The sequence below is a fragment of the Merops nubicus genome, unplaced genomic scaffold (assembly GCF_000691845.1).
Source record: "Merops nubicus isolate BGI_N331 unplaced genomic scaffold, ASM69184v1 scaffold9675, whole genome shotgun sequence".
Lineage (NCBI taxonomy): Eukaryota > Metazoa > Chordata > Aves > Coraciiformes > Meropidae > Merops > Merops nubicus.
The window spans coordinates 1,117-16,605 of record NW_008608934.1 but is presented as its reverse complement, the minus strand read 5'-3'; the positions used below and the strand labels follow the sequence as shown (position 1 = coordinate 16,605).

The 15,489-nt window shown below is 37.3% G+C and overlaps 1 protein-coding gene across 1 annotated transcript in view; it reads right to left on the bottom strand.

Moving 5' to 3' along the window:
• The window catches only part of SMG1 (SMG1 phosphatidylinositol 3-kinase-related kinase), a gene marked incomplete at its 5' end in the record, with an annotated part of 55,493 nt that extends 47,382 nt beyond the window's left edge, over positions 1 to 8,111 (bottom strand). Inside the window, 3 exons of the mRNA XM_008940424.1 lie at positions 1,140 to 1,276; positions 3,888 to 4,043; positions 7,948 to 8,111. Of these exons, the coding sequence (XP_008938672.1) occupies positions 1,140 to 1,276; positions 3,888 to 4,043; positions 7,948 to 8,111 (457 nt within the window). The remainder of the gene's footprint in view (positions 1 to 1,139; positions 1,277 to 3,887; positions 4,044 to 7,947) is intronic.
• Positions 8,112 to 15,489: the final 7,378 nt, after the last annotated feature.

Below are 15,489 nucleotides of genomic sequence, written 5' to 3'. Positions count from 1 at the left end.
ACCTTGGTCCCATTAGTGAGTTGGGGGAAGTTTAAAAACAGCTTCTCAGTGAAACTTTTAACATTCTGACCACTAACAAGTACATAGTTCATCATCGCCGTGTCTGATATTAGAATGGCAATTCAAGTATGTTCTGAGATACCAATAAACGTGAATAAAATGCAGTTACAAAAAAAAAGGTGGAAAACCACATTGAGAATAATGGCAGTCATTTTTTAAATCACCACAGAATAATTGTGAAAACCGTTTACTCCTCAAACCCCTGTATTAACAAGGATCCTTTTGGAAAAGACCACATTTACCACTGGTTAATTAATATATAATGAGAGAATAGATCAATTTCTTATAAATATGGATAGGCACATAACCCACAACTGAAAGATCACAGCACCGCCTGTAAATGACTGGCAGGGTATTAAACCATTACTTCCTGCTTTTCAATACTTGAAGAACTCCTAAGTTCTCCAAAAGAATGGATGAGATGTGTCAAACAAAATACTCTTAATACTTAACTTCAAAATAAGTAATATTAAAAATGTATACCGAACAGCGGGATACTTCGCACATACACAAATCCTTAACAAACACTTGAGGATATTAGAGATTTTAAAAACCCATTCAAAAACCAAAAGATATAATGAAAACAAAACACTTTGTCTTCCCATAAAAGGGAATTCACATACAAAAGTGTTCAACTAGAAAGCTGAGAAACTCTAAAATGAGCTGTTCACAAGACTGTATAAATATCTGTGTATTTTTAATTTAAAATACAGGAACAGTTCTTGAATAAGACAACAATAAATTTCAGCTCCTTTTCTCCCTACTTCCTTGCTGAAGGATCCAGAGGCTATCACTAAGACAAATCAAAAAAAACCCAAATGCATGCTATATTTATTCCTACAGCTTGTGCACTCAGTTTGCTTTAAGGCCATACATCATAAGTAATCAAGAAATAAAAAATAATCCTGAATGCTGGAAAAAAACAGGCAACCCAGGAATACGCTTTCCTTTGCTGTGGAAGGAAATTCCTTGCATACAAGATATTCTTTTGTAGACATATCCCAATATTTAGATTTTTAAAAGGCCAGTTTATAAAATGAGAAATAGTCCAGAGCTATAGAAATGTAAAAATTACTAACCAGTTTGTTTTCTGGTTGCTGAATGAATTCTTTCAGTTGCTTTACAGTAGCCAGTCTTCGGTCTCTGTCGTCTTCCCGAGTAATCCTCCGAAGAAGATTTGACAGTCGAGACTCGTCAGAATAAGACAACGATCGCTCTGAAAAAGAAAAGGCAACTATTTATTTTTTCTACAGCAATAACATCCACATTGTCTGAAATATGTAGTTGTGGACTCAATAATAAATCATAATAATAATTTCAGAAAAAAATAATCTTGTTTTAAAGCTAATATGAAGAAAACTGAATATAAAATCTTATTTAGCTCAAACTATTTAATTTCTTCCAGTGGACAGCCCAGTACCTGGTAGAGCTCATGCATAACTAAGTAGAACTGGTTTGCTTCCACATTTCTGACTGAATATACAAATAAAAATAACTCAACAAATAATATTTAAGGAAAACCTTATGGAAAACCATGCAGCTTCTTAAAGCAAAGAACCAGATTAAGCTCAGGCAACTGCCAAGAAACAAGTTTTTCTCTATCATTTTGGTGCAAGATGAACAATTACAAGTAGCCCTCTGAGAGCTAGCAGGGTTCTGCTTCAGAAGGAAAATAGATCTGCTCTTCCTTTGAGGAACTAAAGTATACAGCGTGCAGAGGTGCACTGGCTATTGGTGTCAGATCTTAGACAGGTCCTGAAAAAAATTCCCCCCTTCTGTCTCTAAATGTTGGTTAGCTTTTCAGCATTAGACAAAAAGTCAACAGCAAGTATAAGCCTTGAATTCATTAAATCCACAACCTGCAAATTTTTAGTGTTGTCTTCTCCAGGTTAATTGTTCTGTTTGTAATCTCTTAATGGAAAACTGTAACTTATTTTGAACTATGGTTGTGTTGTTCTACATACAAAAAAAAAAAAATTATTATTAAAACAGTATTGTATAAATAAAGCTATGACAACCAAGGGTACCGGTATGAGAGACACATTTCACTGCTGCTAGAACAAGAGACACTGTTCAAAACTCTCTCCTAAAGGCAGCTTTGTTTTTATTCAGTTAATATCTGATTAACATTGGCATTACTCCCTAAGAGAGTGTTAGCTGTCTGCTGAGCCATAATAATAACCCAAAAATAAATTACAAACAAAGAACAAACTACCCGAGAGCACGACTGAAACTATACTAATCACAGCACTAGTTAATTAACACCTATAAGACTCCCACTTTAGAAAAAATTAGCAAGTGGAAGGCTGAAAAGATCAACCACATTCTAACTCCCAGGAGACACCTATTTTAAGAATCGATTAATGCACACTAAGAAACAAGCAAATACAGAAGTATTTAAAAAATAAGATCCTGTTGCAACATAATCCCAGTTTGATTTTTCTTATACTCTTCAAAATACGACTTGCTGAAGCCTACAACAATAACAAAGACAGCCCAGTTAAAAAGGAGAAATTCTTGAAATCTGACATCTAGAGGACAGAATATGTACAGAAGCATAGAAGTGACAGTCAGTGACTTCAGTCATCCAAAATTATAATTCAAAACACTTTGAGTTTTAAGAGGTACTCACATACCTAGGAGAACAGTCTGAATTTTCTGCTAGTACTAATAGTAAATTAATGAACAAGCTCACTACCACAAGTATTATTTATACAGAGTTCTCTTTTAGACAGTTCATTTCCTCTATATAGATATAATTTAAGACACTAAAAAGACTGAGTAATTTTCATCAAGACACCAGAATGGGATTATAAAGTCTGAGTTTAACCCATTGATCAGGCTTTTGCAGGACTCATGTCACCACTTCAATTCTTCCACACACAAAGCACACTCAACACTCTCCTTTCACCTTTTGTCTCCTCTGAAATATAAATCCTGAGGAGAAACATCATGTCCCCATGTTTATAATGTGCCTGGCATAAAGCAGTCACAGTTTTTGCCAGTGGCTCAACAAGCACTTACACTAACCGACGCAACAAATGACAGTGCTTAGGCATAATAAAGTTTCTATATTAATTCAAAAGCTTTTAGAATAACAAAGGAAAAAAAAAAAAAAACACACCTCACACCACTATGATCTAAATCAAAATAGTGGGAAAAATTAAGCCTTCTTTCTCAAAATTGACTGCCCAGCATTCTCACACCCTCTTGAAACTCCAGATTCCCTCTCACTGCATCTTCCAAAACCTTGTCCACATTCTCATGATGCCTCCAGTTCCTCTCCGGGCTGTAATCCTCATCTGAGGAAGAGGGAGCATGAATTGTAGCTGGTTCAGGAGTACACATCTACTGACTAACCAGGTGGGACTCTGTGATGACTAGCTGACCTGCAGGCCCATAGCAACAGATAACTGTTAAGCTCACCATTGCAGGTTTTCCCACTCTAGGGACTCAGAAATTAATAACGTTTTACTAAGGCATCAATTTTCAACTAATCTAAGAGAAAATTCTCTTTCTTGGAGCCCTTGATCTCTTTGCCAAATCTGGCTAACCTGAGTAAAAGTTCAAAAGCTACTTAAAAAGAAATCAAAAGATTGTTAGCATAAGCCATAGCTGAGAGATCTGCCTAAGCTATGGAGGAATTCTCAGTGCAGGGAACAGTAAATACAAGATGACAGCTTCCATCAACATCATCTAATCATATACCACACAAACTAAAATCCATATAGGTTGCTTAATCATAGTGAACTTCTTTTCATAGTCTGAACACAAGAGAAGCTGCAAAAAGAGATCTTCCCTTCCTAAAAAGTCTGTGGTATCCTTACCCTGTGATTTCCTCATGTCTTTTGTGGCTAAAGCACGATTCCCATGCGGAACACTGGTAAAATCAGGATTAGTCACATTGTTAACTCTCAGCTCTTGCCCCAACGACTTCCGACCATAAGTATTTTCCCCAGATCCTCCATTGATGCTGTAGCCACCTGTGGAAAAACAAGTGTGAGATTAAAACAGGCCATCAGACCATATACTTAGTAGTGTAGTATATTAAAAGTTATTCAATTCATAAGCAAATTAGCAGCCCTATCCTCTACCACCACCTTCAGTTTCCTTTTTTCACTTTCACATGCAAAAATGTTTTGTAATGCCCTGTAAGTTTTCAGGTCACACATTCAGAACCTAATCAAGTCTTTTTTTTCTGAAGCATATGAAAAACCTCTACTGCAATGAAGTTTAACATCTATTTTGTTGCATTTGGGGTTCTCTTATTAATTTTAACCTTATATTTTACAAAGCCCTTCATGTCAAACTGCTAATGCATATGGCTAGACACATTCACCTACTTGCTCCTTGATTGCGCACATCAAATTTCCACTATTTTGTTACAAATGCACCACACAGGCTCAGTAAAATGGCAAAAAAAAAAAAGGAGAAAGCTTTATAAAAACCCATAGATTATTTATATTGAGCAACTCTACCTAAACACAAATCTGTCAATATTTTCACATGAATACTGATGATACATTAAATTAAACTTGTCAACATTCTCCCACTTGAGATACACATGGTACATCTTTGGTAACAATAAAAATTACACTTTTATTTCCATTTTGTGAGTAATCAAATTACTTTTAGTCCTAGATCCACAAGAATTTACACACTCAAATGTTGAACGAAAGATTTTTCCAGCCTGCCACATGGCTTTCAGGGGAGAACTCTTCCTCTGCAGTACTGTGGAGAAGTGAAACTGTCCCTGAGCCTGCCCAATGCTTCACTCAATGTTAGAGCTCACTTTCAAGGCAGCTGTGCAAGCAGCTTTTTCAAGTGCCTCCCTGGCCTGATACAGGGAATAATCAACTAAAATTAAACCCAGAGCAACAAAAGACAGGAACGACTTCTTTCAGAAAAGATATTTCTACAATTCTACCTGCATCAGTGTATAAAAGAAACCCTGAGGAAAAGAGGTGGATCTTTGTAAAAAGAAGCAGCCTACTGAGACTATAGGATGTATAAAAAACAAATTGAAACATCAAGGTGAATCTAGACCCTAGTAGATGTAAAGAACGTCATCTTGAAGCCAAAGCTTTCAAAAAAAAAAAAAAAAAAAAAAGCTGTGTACTACCAAAGGTTTGTGTATTTCTACATAGACAGGACTAACCTACCATTACAGAAACTCCTGTGCAAAGTCTCAATTGTAATTCATTACATTACAGTAAATTTAAGTATATTTGGAATCACAACATTAAACTCAATTTTTAAATATACACTAGCATGTACACCACCTTAACATTATTTTGACATAACAAACCAACACTGGCTTACAATGTAAATTACTTCTAACAGCAATAATTACATATATGACTAAACAGACGTGTAACAGTAAAATATAAAGCAATAAAGAAATTAGTTTAACTGAAGATGTCAGACAATCATGTTTAGATCACAAACATCAGCTATCAAAACCAGACATACTACCATATACTATAACAATTTTAAAGTTATTTCATACTTTCCCCACTAGCACACAAAATAACCCAGCTTTTTTGGTTTGTCTGCAAAGGCATGTAGTATTTGCTACAGCTCATTTGACATTAACTTAAATGAATTAAACACAAACCTGTATTCTCCCACTTAACATGTAGCTAATACATCTTTGGTAACAAGATGGAACAAGCTGTCATTTAGACTAATTAAACAGCAGGGCAATCAGGTTTTTTGTCAATAAGGCTGTAAATATTACATTAGAAAACTCTTCAATTATCTCCTGTTCTGAAAAGTTTTTGAAAACCCTAATATATACAAATTGTATTCACTTCCCCTTAAATGTTACATCTTAGTCCAAATAATATGATCTGCTATGTCACTGTTATTATTTTAGCATAAATATGTCCTTTTAGCAGTAAGGACTCTGAGCACATCATAGTTAAACCAAAAGGGAAGAGAGCATTGCACAAAGGGAGAAGATCTAATCTATAAGTAAAAACCCAAGAGCCTTCTATTTAGTTTTAAAAACTTCAGTCTTCTAGTTCCCCTGTCTTGTTTGATAAACCCAAGGAGAGAAGACAAAGGGGAGAGATCTAATTGTAGTCTTCCACTAGTTAATGTGAAGAGTCATTAAAAAAGGAAAAAAAAAAAAAAGACAGCCAGACTAATCTTACAGCTGGCAGTGCAAAAGGACAGGAGTCAAGAGTCATAAATTGCAGCAAGGGAAATTTGAACTGGATATGAGAAAATTATTTACCAGGAGAGTGGTAAAGCACTAAACAGGCTGCTAAGGGAGCCTGCAGAATCCTTGAGGGTTTTCAAACCTGAACAACTTCCAGAAATTACCAGGTTGTGAGTCATTTTTATTATCAACGCCAGAAACTTAGGGTGGGGGCTGTAGTATCTTCTTAAAGATTCTAGATGTTTATGACATACAGTTATCCAGGATAGAAATGCTATAAGTTCTTAAAATAAAAATTCCACGATGATAGACTCCAACAGAACAAATGAAAAAACTTAGCAAACAAAGAAGCTACTCTGTATCTGTAAGCTTACAAATTTCTCCAAAAAATAAAAATGAACTAGAAATGCTTGGAATTTGGTTTTATAGTTCAGAATATCTTAATCATCTCTTTCCAAGTCCCACCTGAATAAAATAGCATAGTTAAAGTGCTGACCTAGCAGAGACTTGCCCTGTAAGATGCAGTACTCGAGGGAGAGAACATTGCATTTTTCTTTTCAAATGACACCTTCCCAGTAACTTCACAAACTACCTTGCTGAATTTGTCTAAAACTTATTATTCCACTGTACTGCCAGTACATTCTTTAAATACTAGCACACTTCAAAGTATAAGAATAACCTACAATGCCAGTATGTGAAACACACCAAAACTCTGCATGTTAGCAGACACACTGACAAATATGTTCACTTTCTAAGCAGTTTCTCTGCTGAAGTTAACCAAATCTTAAAGTTCTCAAGGTATGCAAATAAACAAATATCTGTCCATGCACCTCCCCCCTAGTAAAAGTACCTTCTATTTATTAAAAAACTAATTTGCATCAGCACACTAGCTGTAAGTTCCCCCAAGATGCAGCTATTCTTTACAGATAGTCACAGGGCACAAAAGTAGGGGGAGCACAAATGCTTTTTAGGTTCCTGAACAAAAACTCCCACACTAATATTCCTGTGAGATTTTTTTGAGTCTGGCCTGCATGAAGGAGATCTACACAGCCTAAAAAGTAACTGCAAATCCTCCACTTGATATCTATATTTGGCGACTTAAAAAAAAAAACCTGAATAGATTTCTTTTTCATAAAGATGAGAAAGGTATGATTCTGAATTCTTAGCTATTCTCTAAAGAAAGCATTTCCATTCTCTACAAAATGTATGAACCATTTATCACGCGATTTATACGAAGTCAGACTGAAGTACATAGAAGTAGAAATTCCCATTAATTACAAAATACAGATCTGATTCCCAAACAAAATATTCTGGGTTTTGTCAGTGAAGCTGCAATAGGTAATATTCAGAAAGGTAGGCCATTTAATCAAGCAGTCCATGTTCAATACCAGAAGCACTAAACAGTATTCAGGAAATTACAACTTGCAGACCAGCTGCATCCAGAATACTGTTCTTTAGAAAAAAGGTACTTATTCTGTTAATGCATTAAGTCTTCTCTTACATCCTTCTCCTAATGCAATTGCATATTTCTCTCACTACTCATATCAAGCACAGCATTCGTTCGATCCCCGATAAATCTCTCAATATAGTGATCACTGCAATGAGTTGTATCTGTTCACCATCTTTTTTCTGAGAAGAAAATGTTCTCCACCGTTTCAAGTTTACTGCCTTTCTTTGAATTTCCCCCTCACAATTTACACATGAAACAGCAATCTGCATACCTTTTTCTTCATTCTGTATGTCAGTGTGGACTCTGATATCATCGTGTCTTTGTCGAGACACCACAGCTGAATTTGAGGGTTGTAATCCATAGGAGGCAGAACTGCCCCGATCTCTGGATGAAGAGTATTTTAAATTGTCCTGGTCAGCTGATGCACTGTCAGTTCTATAAAGAGAAAAATATTTTTTTTATGTAGGAGTATAACAGGAGTGGGATTCACATTCATTTATAAATGCAACACATTTAAATGACAATCCCAAATGTATTTTCCTGTGTCAAAGAAGTTGTGCACTTCTTTAAGAGTGACCTTAAATTCACATTGGCATTAGAATTGACTAATTCTTACAGCAACATGCAAAGGGAATGCATTCTAGTGTGCCAGTGTCTTTTCTCAGGATGTTCTCAAGTCTCTTTTCAGTTGAATGTCTATATAACAAAAAAGTACTTCCCAGAAGTGAAAAATAAAATGGAACTAGGTAAAGGTTTAGACCCCAGCTAGGCAATACAGTGTCTGCCATTTGTGAAAGCCACCACCAATCCACACATGAACATTTACACAATATGCTATGGGCCTTCTTGAGCAACGCAAAACCACCTATCAGATGGAGGTGTTATTAGCATGTAACTGATAACCAGTGTAAGAATCACACAGTAAGATTCTGCAACACAAAAACTGCAAAACAAGAAAACAGTCTTTACTATGGAAAAAAAACTGAATGTAAATTAAGAGTTGTTACCCTTTAGAGTAAAAGTTTGCACATAAAAAGCGGGTTAACAGATCTGCATTGAGTTTAAACCACTCTCATATCAGAAAACAGATTTATGGCCCAGGATAAACTTTTAAGGAAAAAGGTAAAAGTTATGAAACCAACTCTTCTCAGTGGACATACTAAGCAATTTCATTTTTAAAAAATACAGTAACCTTAGTATACTGAGCTTGTGCACACGTGACTTCAAAACCTAAATTCAAACAATCACTTTAAATGCATTCATATAAGTAGTACTGAAGCTTCTGCATTAAAACCAGTAAAACAATACCCATCCAAAGCAGAAATCAGCAGAATTTTTATCAACTCAAGTATATTTGGAATGACACAATTCAAATTATTTAGAAAGGGCTTTTTCTAAGCAAACTCTACAGAGCTATATTTATTTTAAACTTTGGATAGTTCATTTGATTATTTAACAAAAAACAGGACAGATCATTCTTTCATACCTGTAAGTTAACTACAAGTTTTATAACGACAAACACTACATGTTCTTGGGAAAGTCATTTTTACTTTTCAAGAGAATACTGTGTTTAGAATGGGTAGACAAATTCAGGGAAAAGAAGTTAATCACATTTCAAGGCCAAAAGGGAAAAACACAGCTAAAGTTTTTGAAAATCAGTTGTTATTTAAGCTGTCCTGAAGTCTTGCCATTTTCAAATACAGCTCGTCTTCAGTACAACTGGAATAGTAACACCATAAGGGTCAATATTTGCAAAAACAATTGGAATTAGAGAACAATCACATATTTTATTCTCTAGAGAATGTTAAAAGACAGTACTATCAATTTGGAACAGCGTTAAAAAAAAAATAATTACTTTTGCCCTGGTTTGCTTGGCAGGGATTATTCTGTTTTGCTCTACAAGCAAATTCATCTTTAGATAAACACAGTAAGACTTTTCCTCATTCCATATTCACTGTGGCATTACATCTACTCTTTTGCTGAGCATTTGCTTGGACTACTTTATTCAGCATGCTATGCTACCCAAGAGGCAAAAGTAAAAGCCTTAGTAGAAGTCTTTGCTTATGGCAATCACCTAGGATTGCAGAAACTTTGAGTTGGACACCCATCATCCACCTACAGTTACGTTGAACAACAAAGTTCTGCACTGTACTTTCAAATGGTATGAGCTTCACATGTGCCAATCTTCCTGTCAGCTACGTAGCCCCCAACTTTCTTCCTACCCTAACACCTCAGGATATTTCCAACATACTTTGAGGCATAGCAGAGTTTATTATGGAGGACTGAAATTATTTTAGCCTTTCAGTGGAACACTGACAAATTTTCAGTTGGTGAATTTAAGTACTGATGAGTTCTTAATAGCGAACCTCCCCAAAGAGCACCACTTTAAGGCAATGTGCTGTAGCCTGTATCATCATCAATTGTCAAATGTTAAGTCTGAAATTCTTAAGTCTGAAGGCAAGCTGATTAAACACACAATTTAAGACTGTTCTGTGTATCCAAATCAGCTGAAGGTCTACATGTGTTCTCAGTTAACCTCACTTCCCGCCGCACTGCCTTTGAATGCTTTGTGAAGTTTTCCAGTGGGGTAAGATGCATAGGTCAATTGTTTCCCTGCGTAAAAACACACACGTGCTTCACTCTGCTTTTGTCAACAGTTTTCTGCAAGCTAGCCTGTCCACCCTATCACCCAACTAAAAGGTGAGCACAATGTTATTAAAAATATATAACTGCTCTATGTATCAATTTAAGAAACAACAGTTCCCACTGAAAACATTGTTCCTGCTACAAGAAAGGTGTAGCTCCCATATACAGCAGTTTCTGCCCTTTCTTTAAGAGGCAGACAAAACACAATTCATAGAAAGATACTGTTTCCAGAGAACCAGGGTCTGCGATCCAAAGGGCTGCTATGGTCTGTGTATTGCTTCGCAGGAGGACTCTGGACTGAGAGAAGCTTGCACCAAGATTCACACCAGAAGCAGAGCCGACCATCCCTCGGGCCTGTGCATTTCTAGCTGTCCAGTGACACACACCAATTCTCAGGTGGGAAGCAAATTTAAGACTCGTACTGTAGGCTCCTGCATCAGGGCTCAGGAGAGTTTGTGGCACGGGCTCATTAAGACCTGAGGACGTGACCCCAGCAGCTGTCACTTGTGCTTGTGCTCCATGACCAAGGAAGCCAGGCACTGGGGTGACACAGAACACTGCTGTGCATGCTCACAGCAAAGCACAGCGTGTGCATGCAGGAGGAGACATTTAATTTTCAAATCCGTTCCTGAAAAATAGTATTTTTCATGTCGGTAATATATTCATGATTTTGAAAGACAACCGCTTAGAACTCGAAACACAGCCACTCTATGGACAAGTACTTGCCAAAGTCTTACAAAGAATTACTTTTTCTGCTTCCCTCCCACCATCCTACCAGACAACGGGAAGAACTGTGCTCCCAGCTACCTCAATTCATGCCCACATCTCAGGAAGGCACTTTCCTATTCACATGACAGTATTTCCACTTTAATTACACTGCACCAAGCAGATGGCACCTTATGTCACAGACACAAGCTCAATGTCATCTTTCAAAGAAGTCTATGCAACAAATTTATCAGTTACATACATTGACACGGTCACAGAGCTGAGCAAACGTTGTACTAATAAAATCACAACATACAATGTTAGCAACAGATAAGCAGAAGTACAAATACAGATGTGATATTAGACCAAGTTGGAAGGGAAATTGCATGGATGAACATGACTATGATTATCTTACACTGTAGCTTCAAAGGCATACTTCGTTAGACACTACCCAGTTTTATTTCTACCTGAAAAGCTCATTGATGGAGACTAAGAAAAGTACTTCAATGACAGTTCTCATCTGTGCCTGGTTCTGTGTGAAAGACAAGTTCATTACCACTAACCCCAGCACCAATTTCCTGTACACATCGTTAGCACTATCATTTATACATAATAGATTGCATTCAATCTTCTACAGGGTGATTTTTAACCTGCCTTTATCCGTCAGAAAATAGTTCATCCACCTAAATAAGCAAAAATGACCACCTAGTTCTCCCCAAAATACCCTACTTAATTCCTTTTGTATGCCCTTGCAGAAGAAAAGTCAGTTTTCCAAAAAGAACTGTGTATCTCATTCCATTAAAAGTATTAGCATGATTTGACTAGCCAGTTTGTAGAGCATGGCTGAGACCAACTCGATTTAAAAAAAAAAATTATCTAGAAAAAAAAGTCAATTCTCATGTTTCTTTAGTTAAATGGAAGCCTCAAGAATTTTTGTCCAAGAAACTTGTTACAATCGCATGTATAATATTAATTATCTGTAGCTCTTTTAAAATGACCCTGCCATATGGATATTATTTTGAGAAAAAAATCACTTAATTATTCTCTTTGATTTTATTTCCAAGTACAGCATCTACATGGAAGATTTATTTTTAGACAGCTTTACTGTATGAGCTATATAATTGTTCAAGCCAGTCAATTGTACTTGCTTATTTGCTCTATTTGCCAAATTTATTTGCTATAATGCAGATAAATTCTTCATTATTAAAATCTATATCAATAAAACATTCAAAACTTAAGAGCCACTGGATGCACTCAAATTAATGGCGTCCCATCAAGTTTCCAGCACTTCTTCCATGGTCAGGCCAAGGAATTACAGCCTTCTTTTGCCATGCTCTTTTATCATCGCTTGGCCCAAGCCTGGCTGAGCCCACACCAAAGCATGCCGAGAGAGTACAACAGGAACATAAGTGGCCTTGTTTTCTACTCGTGAAATAATACTAACTAATTAACTGTTTCCCTACTGCAGTTCTGCCATCTCCACTGCTGAAAACTACCTGCAGCCACAGCAGATTTTCATATCACATCTTGATTCTGCATCACTCCTTTCTTCATACTCACCAACATCCTCCTGTCCCAAGGTGGACATTAGGAGGGAATGTCAGGGATGTATCACATACATACATCCAGTTCTTTTTCCCTAGGCATCTTCTGAGAGCCATTTCCGGATACAGGATTATTATATTAGCTAAATCATTGATCCAATCTACTATGGCTATTCTTATATGGAAGACTATCTGCTCTCCAAGTTCTTTTTGCTTCCCACCAATACACTTTCATCCTCTTTCATCTTTCTCACATCCCATTCTCCTCTGTCTTCACATTAAAAACAAAGGCTTTCACATTACAAACTTAGGCTCCCCCATTTTACCAAAAACCTAAAAAGCTATTTGGTCTCATACCTTCCCAACTGTACCAACATATTCAACACATGAAGACACGAAAGGAGATGAAGAATTATTTGTTGTCAGTTCAGAACCGAACCCATTCCTGTTCAGCATCTCCCACACACAGCTGGCTGAATCTCTTCCCAAGGTTTCCACTGACCTCTTCACAATGGCACCTCACAACTGATACTGCATCTTGTTCTCCAAGCTGAGTTCAGTATCACAGACTGCTTTTCTCTCTCTCTCCCTCTTTGCACTCTCCTCTCAACCATCCCTGAAGAGATGAAGAAGCCTTACATCCATTCTCTGGTAAATTTCAGCAACACACTCAAACATCTATGTTGTCAACTTTCAGGTCTCTCAGTTACATACCTGTCCAAACTAAGATTTCAGCCTATTTCTAACAAATATTTTCTGCGTACCTTGTTCTACCTGCAAACTCAGAAGAAGCTGTGTCTCTGTCTCAACTTTCCTTACATACAGCACCCACAAGTCCAGCAGTGCAGCAGACAACATACACAACTCCTAGCGACTGCCTTTTCTAAGATGCCTCTGCCCTTCACAGACACATAAAAACACTGCTCTGACCATCAGTTTCTCAGCCCATTTGCTCTGAGGAGTTTCTTTGCTCCCTGCCAATACCTCCCATTCAGTCTTTAATTAAACACAGGGTACTTGTCCTCAGTTATGAAGTGCTAGCCAATGCTGCACTTGTGCTTGGGTTATAAGCTCCCTGGAAGGACAAACAGATTTCACTGTCTTGTCTCATGGTGTCTAGACCCAGGGGAACAGAGGGGGTCACTCGGTTTGGGAGGCGCTGGGCTAAGAGCAGTGCTAACAGCAGATTTGTAACACTGACTTACATTGCATGAGAAGGATACACTTCATTTCCAAGAACAAATAAGACAGTTCTGGAACTTTTCTCAGATGTGAAAGATTTTCACTTTCCCATACACTGCCCTACCAACTGACTCTTATGATAAGACAGAGAGGTCCCATTAATTAAAAATCTTCTATTCCTTTTCTCACTTTTTCTTAAGCCTAAGAATGTCATAGTGCACCCTGCACTAACACCCTGCCTGGTACCCCCCTAAGCACACGCAACTTGCTTTGCCACTCAGAGCACTTCCTATCAAAGGGAAGTACTGCTTGTTTCAGTAAATAATTAGCCTTCAGTACTCTACCAAATCAACTCTGGTCACACACAATACCTGCACACTGACATGAATTAATTTTTCCCCCAGAAGTCCTATCAGTGAAAATGCAGCAACATATGTCAAACAAAATGAAAGAAAAAAAAAAAAAACTAAAGGTCCAGAAAGCTATAAAGGTTAGAAGAAGGGGGAACACGATCTTATCAAGCCTTCCCAAGGAACCTCACTATTCTCCATCATGTACATCCAACACTTAACTAAAAAGTTTGTGTTGCTGTTCATTTAGACTCTGGTACACCTCAGTGCACAAACTAATATGCCCCATTATACCAGAACAGCTTCTTCCTGTCACACAGAGCTCTGTCAATGCAAACACTGTAGGGCAAGCAGTCCACATGCATCTGACTGATACAACTCCACATTCATGCAGGCACACACAAAAAAGATTGTAATTACAAAGTACTCTCCCTTAAAGAAAGATTTGGGCTCCAACTTTCAGTTTCACACTATTTTCACCCCAAGTCCAAGTGCTGATCAATATTACTGAAACTTGAGAGGAATCTGGACCTAGCAATGAAAATCAATCTAGTCATTTTTACACACACAAAAATGCACATTTAAAAACACAATGCATCTGATACTACAGCTGTGCATTAACAGTTCCTTTTTTTCCTTTTAGGAACCTGAAACAACTACAGTCACTGCAGTTTTCATTACTTGAGCCATGTGCATTCCCTCTTCCATGCCCTGCAAGCACGTACGAGCAACATCACCTAAGCTGGGCAAACCTAACAGTCCACAGAAAAGAAAGAGGAGAAAAACATAATTGAATATATTTTGTGTTGAGTGGTTTTCCAAGAACATATTCAAAACAATCAACAAAAAATAAGCACTTGCCAGCTTCAACTGTGCATGTGAATCACTTTTAAAAATTAGTTAATGCCAGAACAACACCAACTGATTTGATCTTTGTCATTCTTCAAGCCCTTAGTGTAGACTCACAGGTTCCATATTGCCAAAGTTAGCTTTTTGAGATTTAAAATAATTGAGCACAATATATAGAGAAAAATGTGCCCTGTGTTTGGGACGGTGTAAACATTTCTGATCCCTGGGCTCTCTCACCAGGTTTAAAAAAAAAAATATTAAAAGGAAAGGATAAAATTTAACTCTTAGGAATGACACAATCAGTGAAGAGGTATTACCAATTTCTTAGCAGGTGCTCTAATCACACAGCGCGACGGCGACAGAACCAGGCCCTATCCATGCCATTAAGCTCCCCTAGTCTGTCACATTTTCTCTAGGGCTTTCAGATTTTTGGTTCTGCTGGGGCTTTTGGGATAATTACACTAGCAGCCCAGCTTACAGCAGCTGTACTTGAGAGCTAAGGAGGCATCAAACGACAGCATGGGGAATGGACCAGAG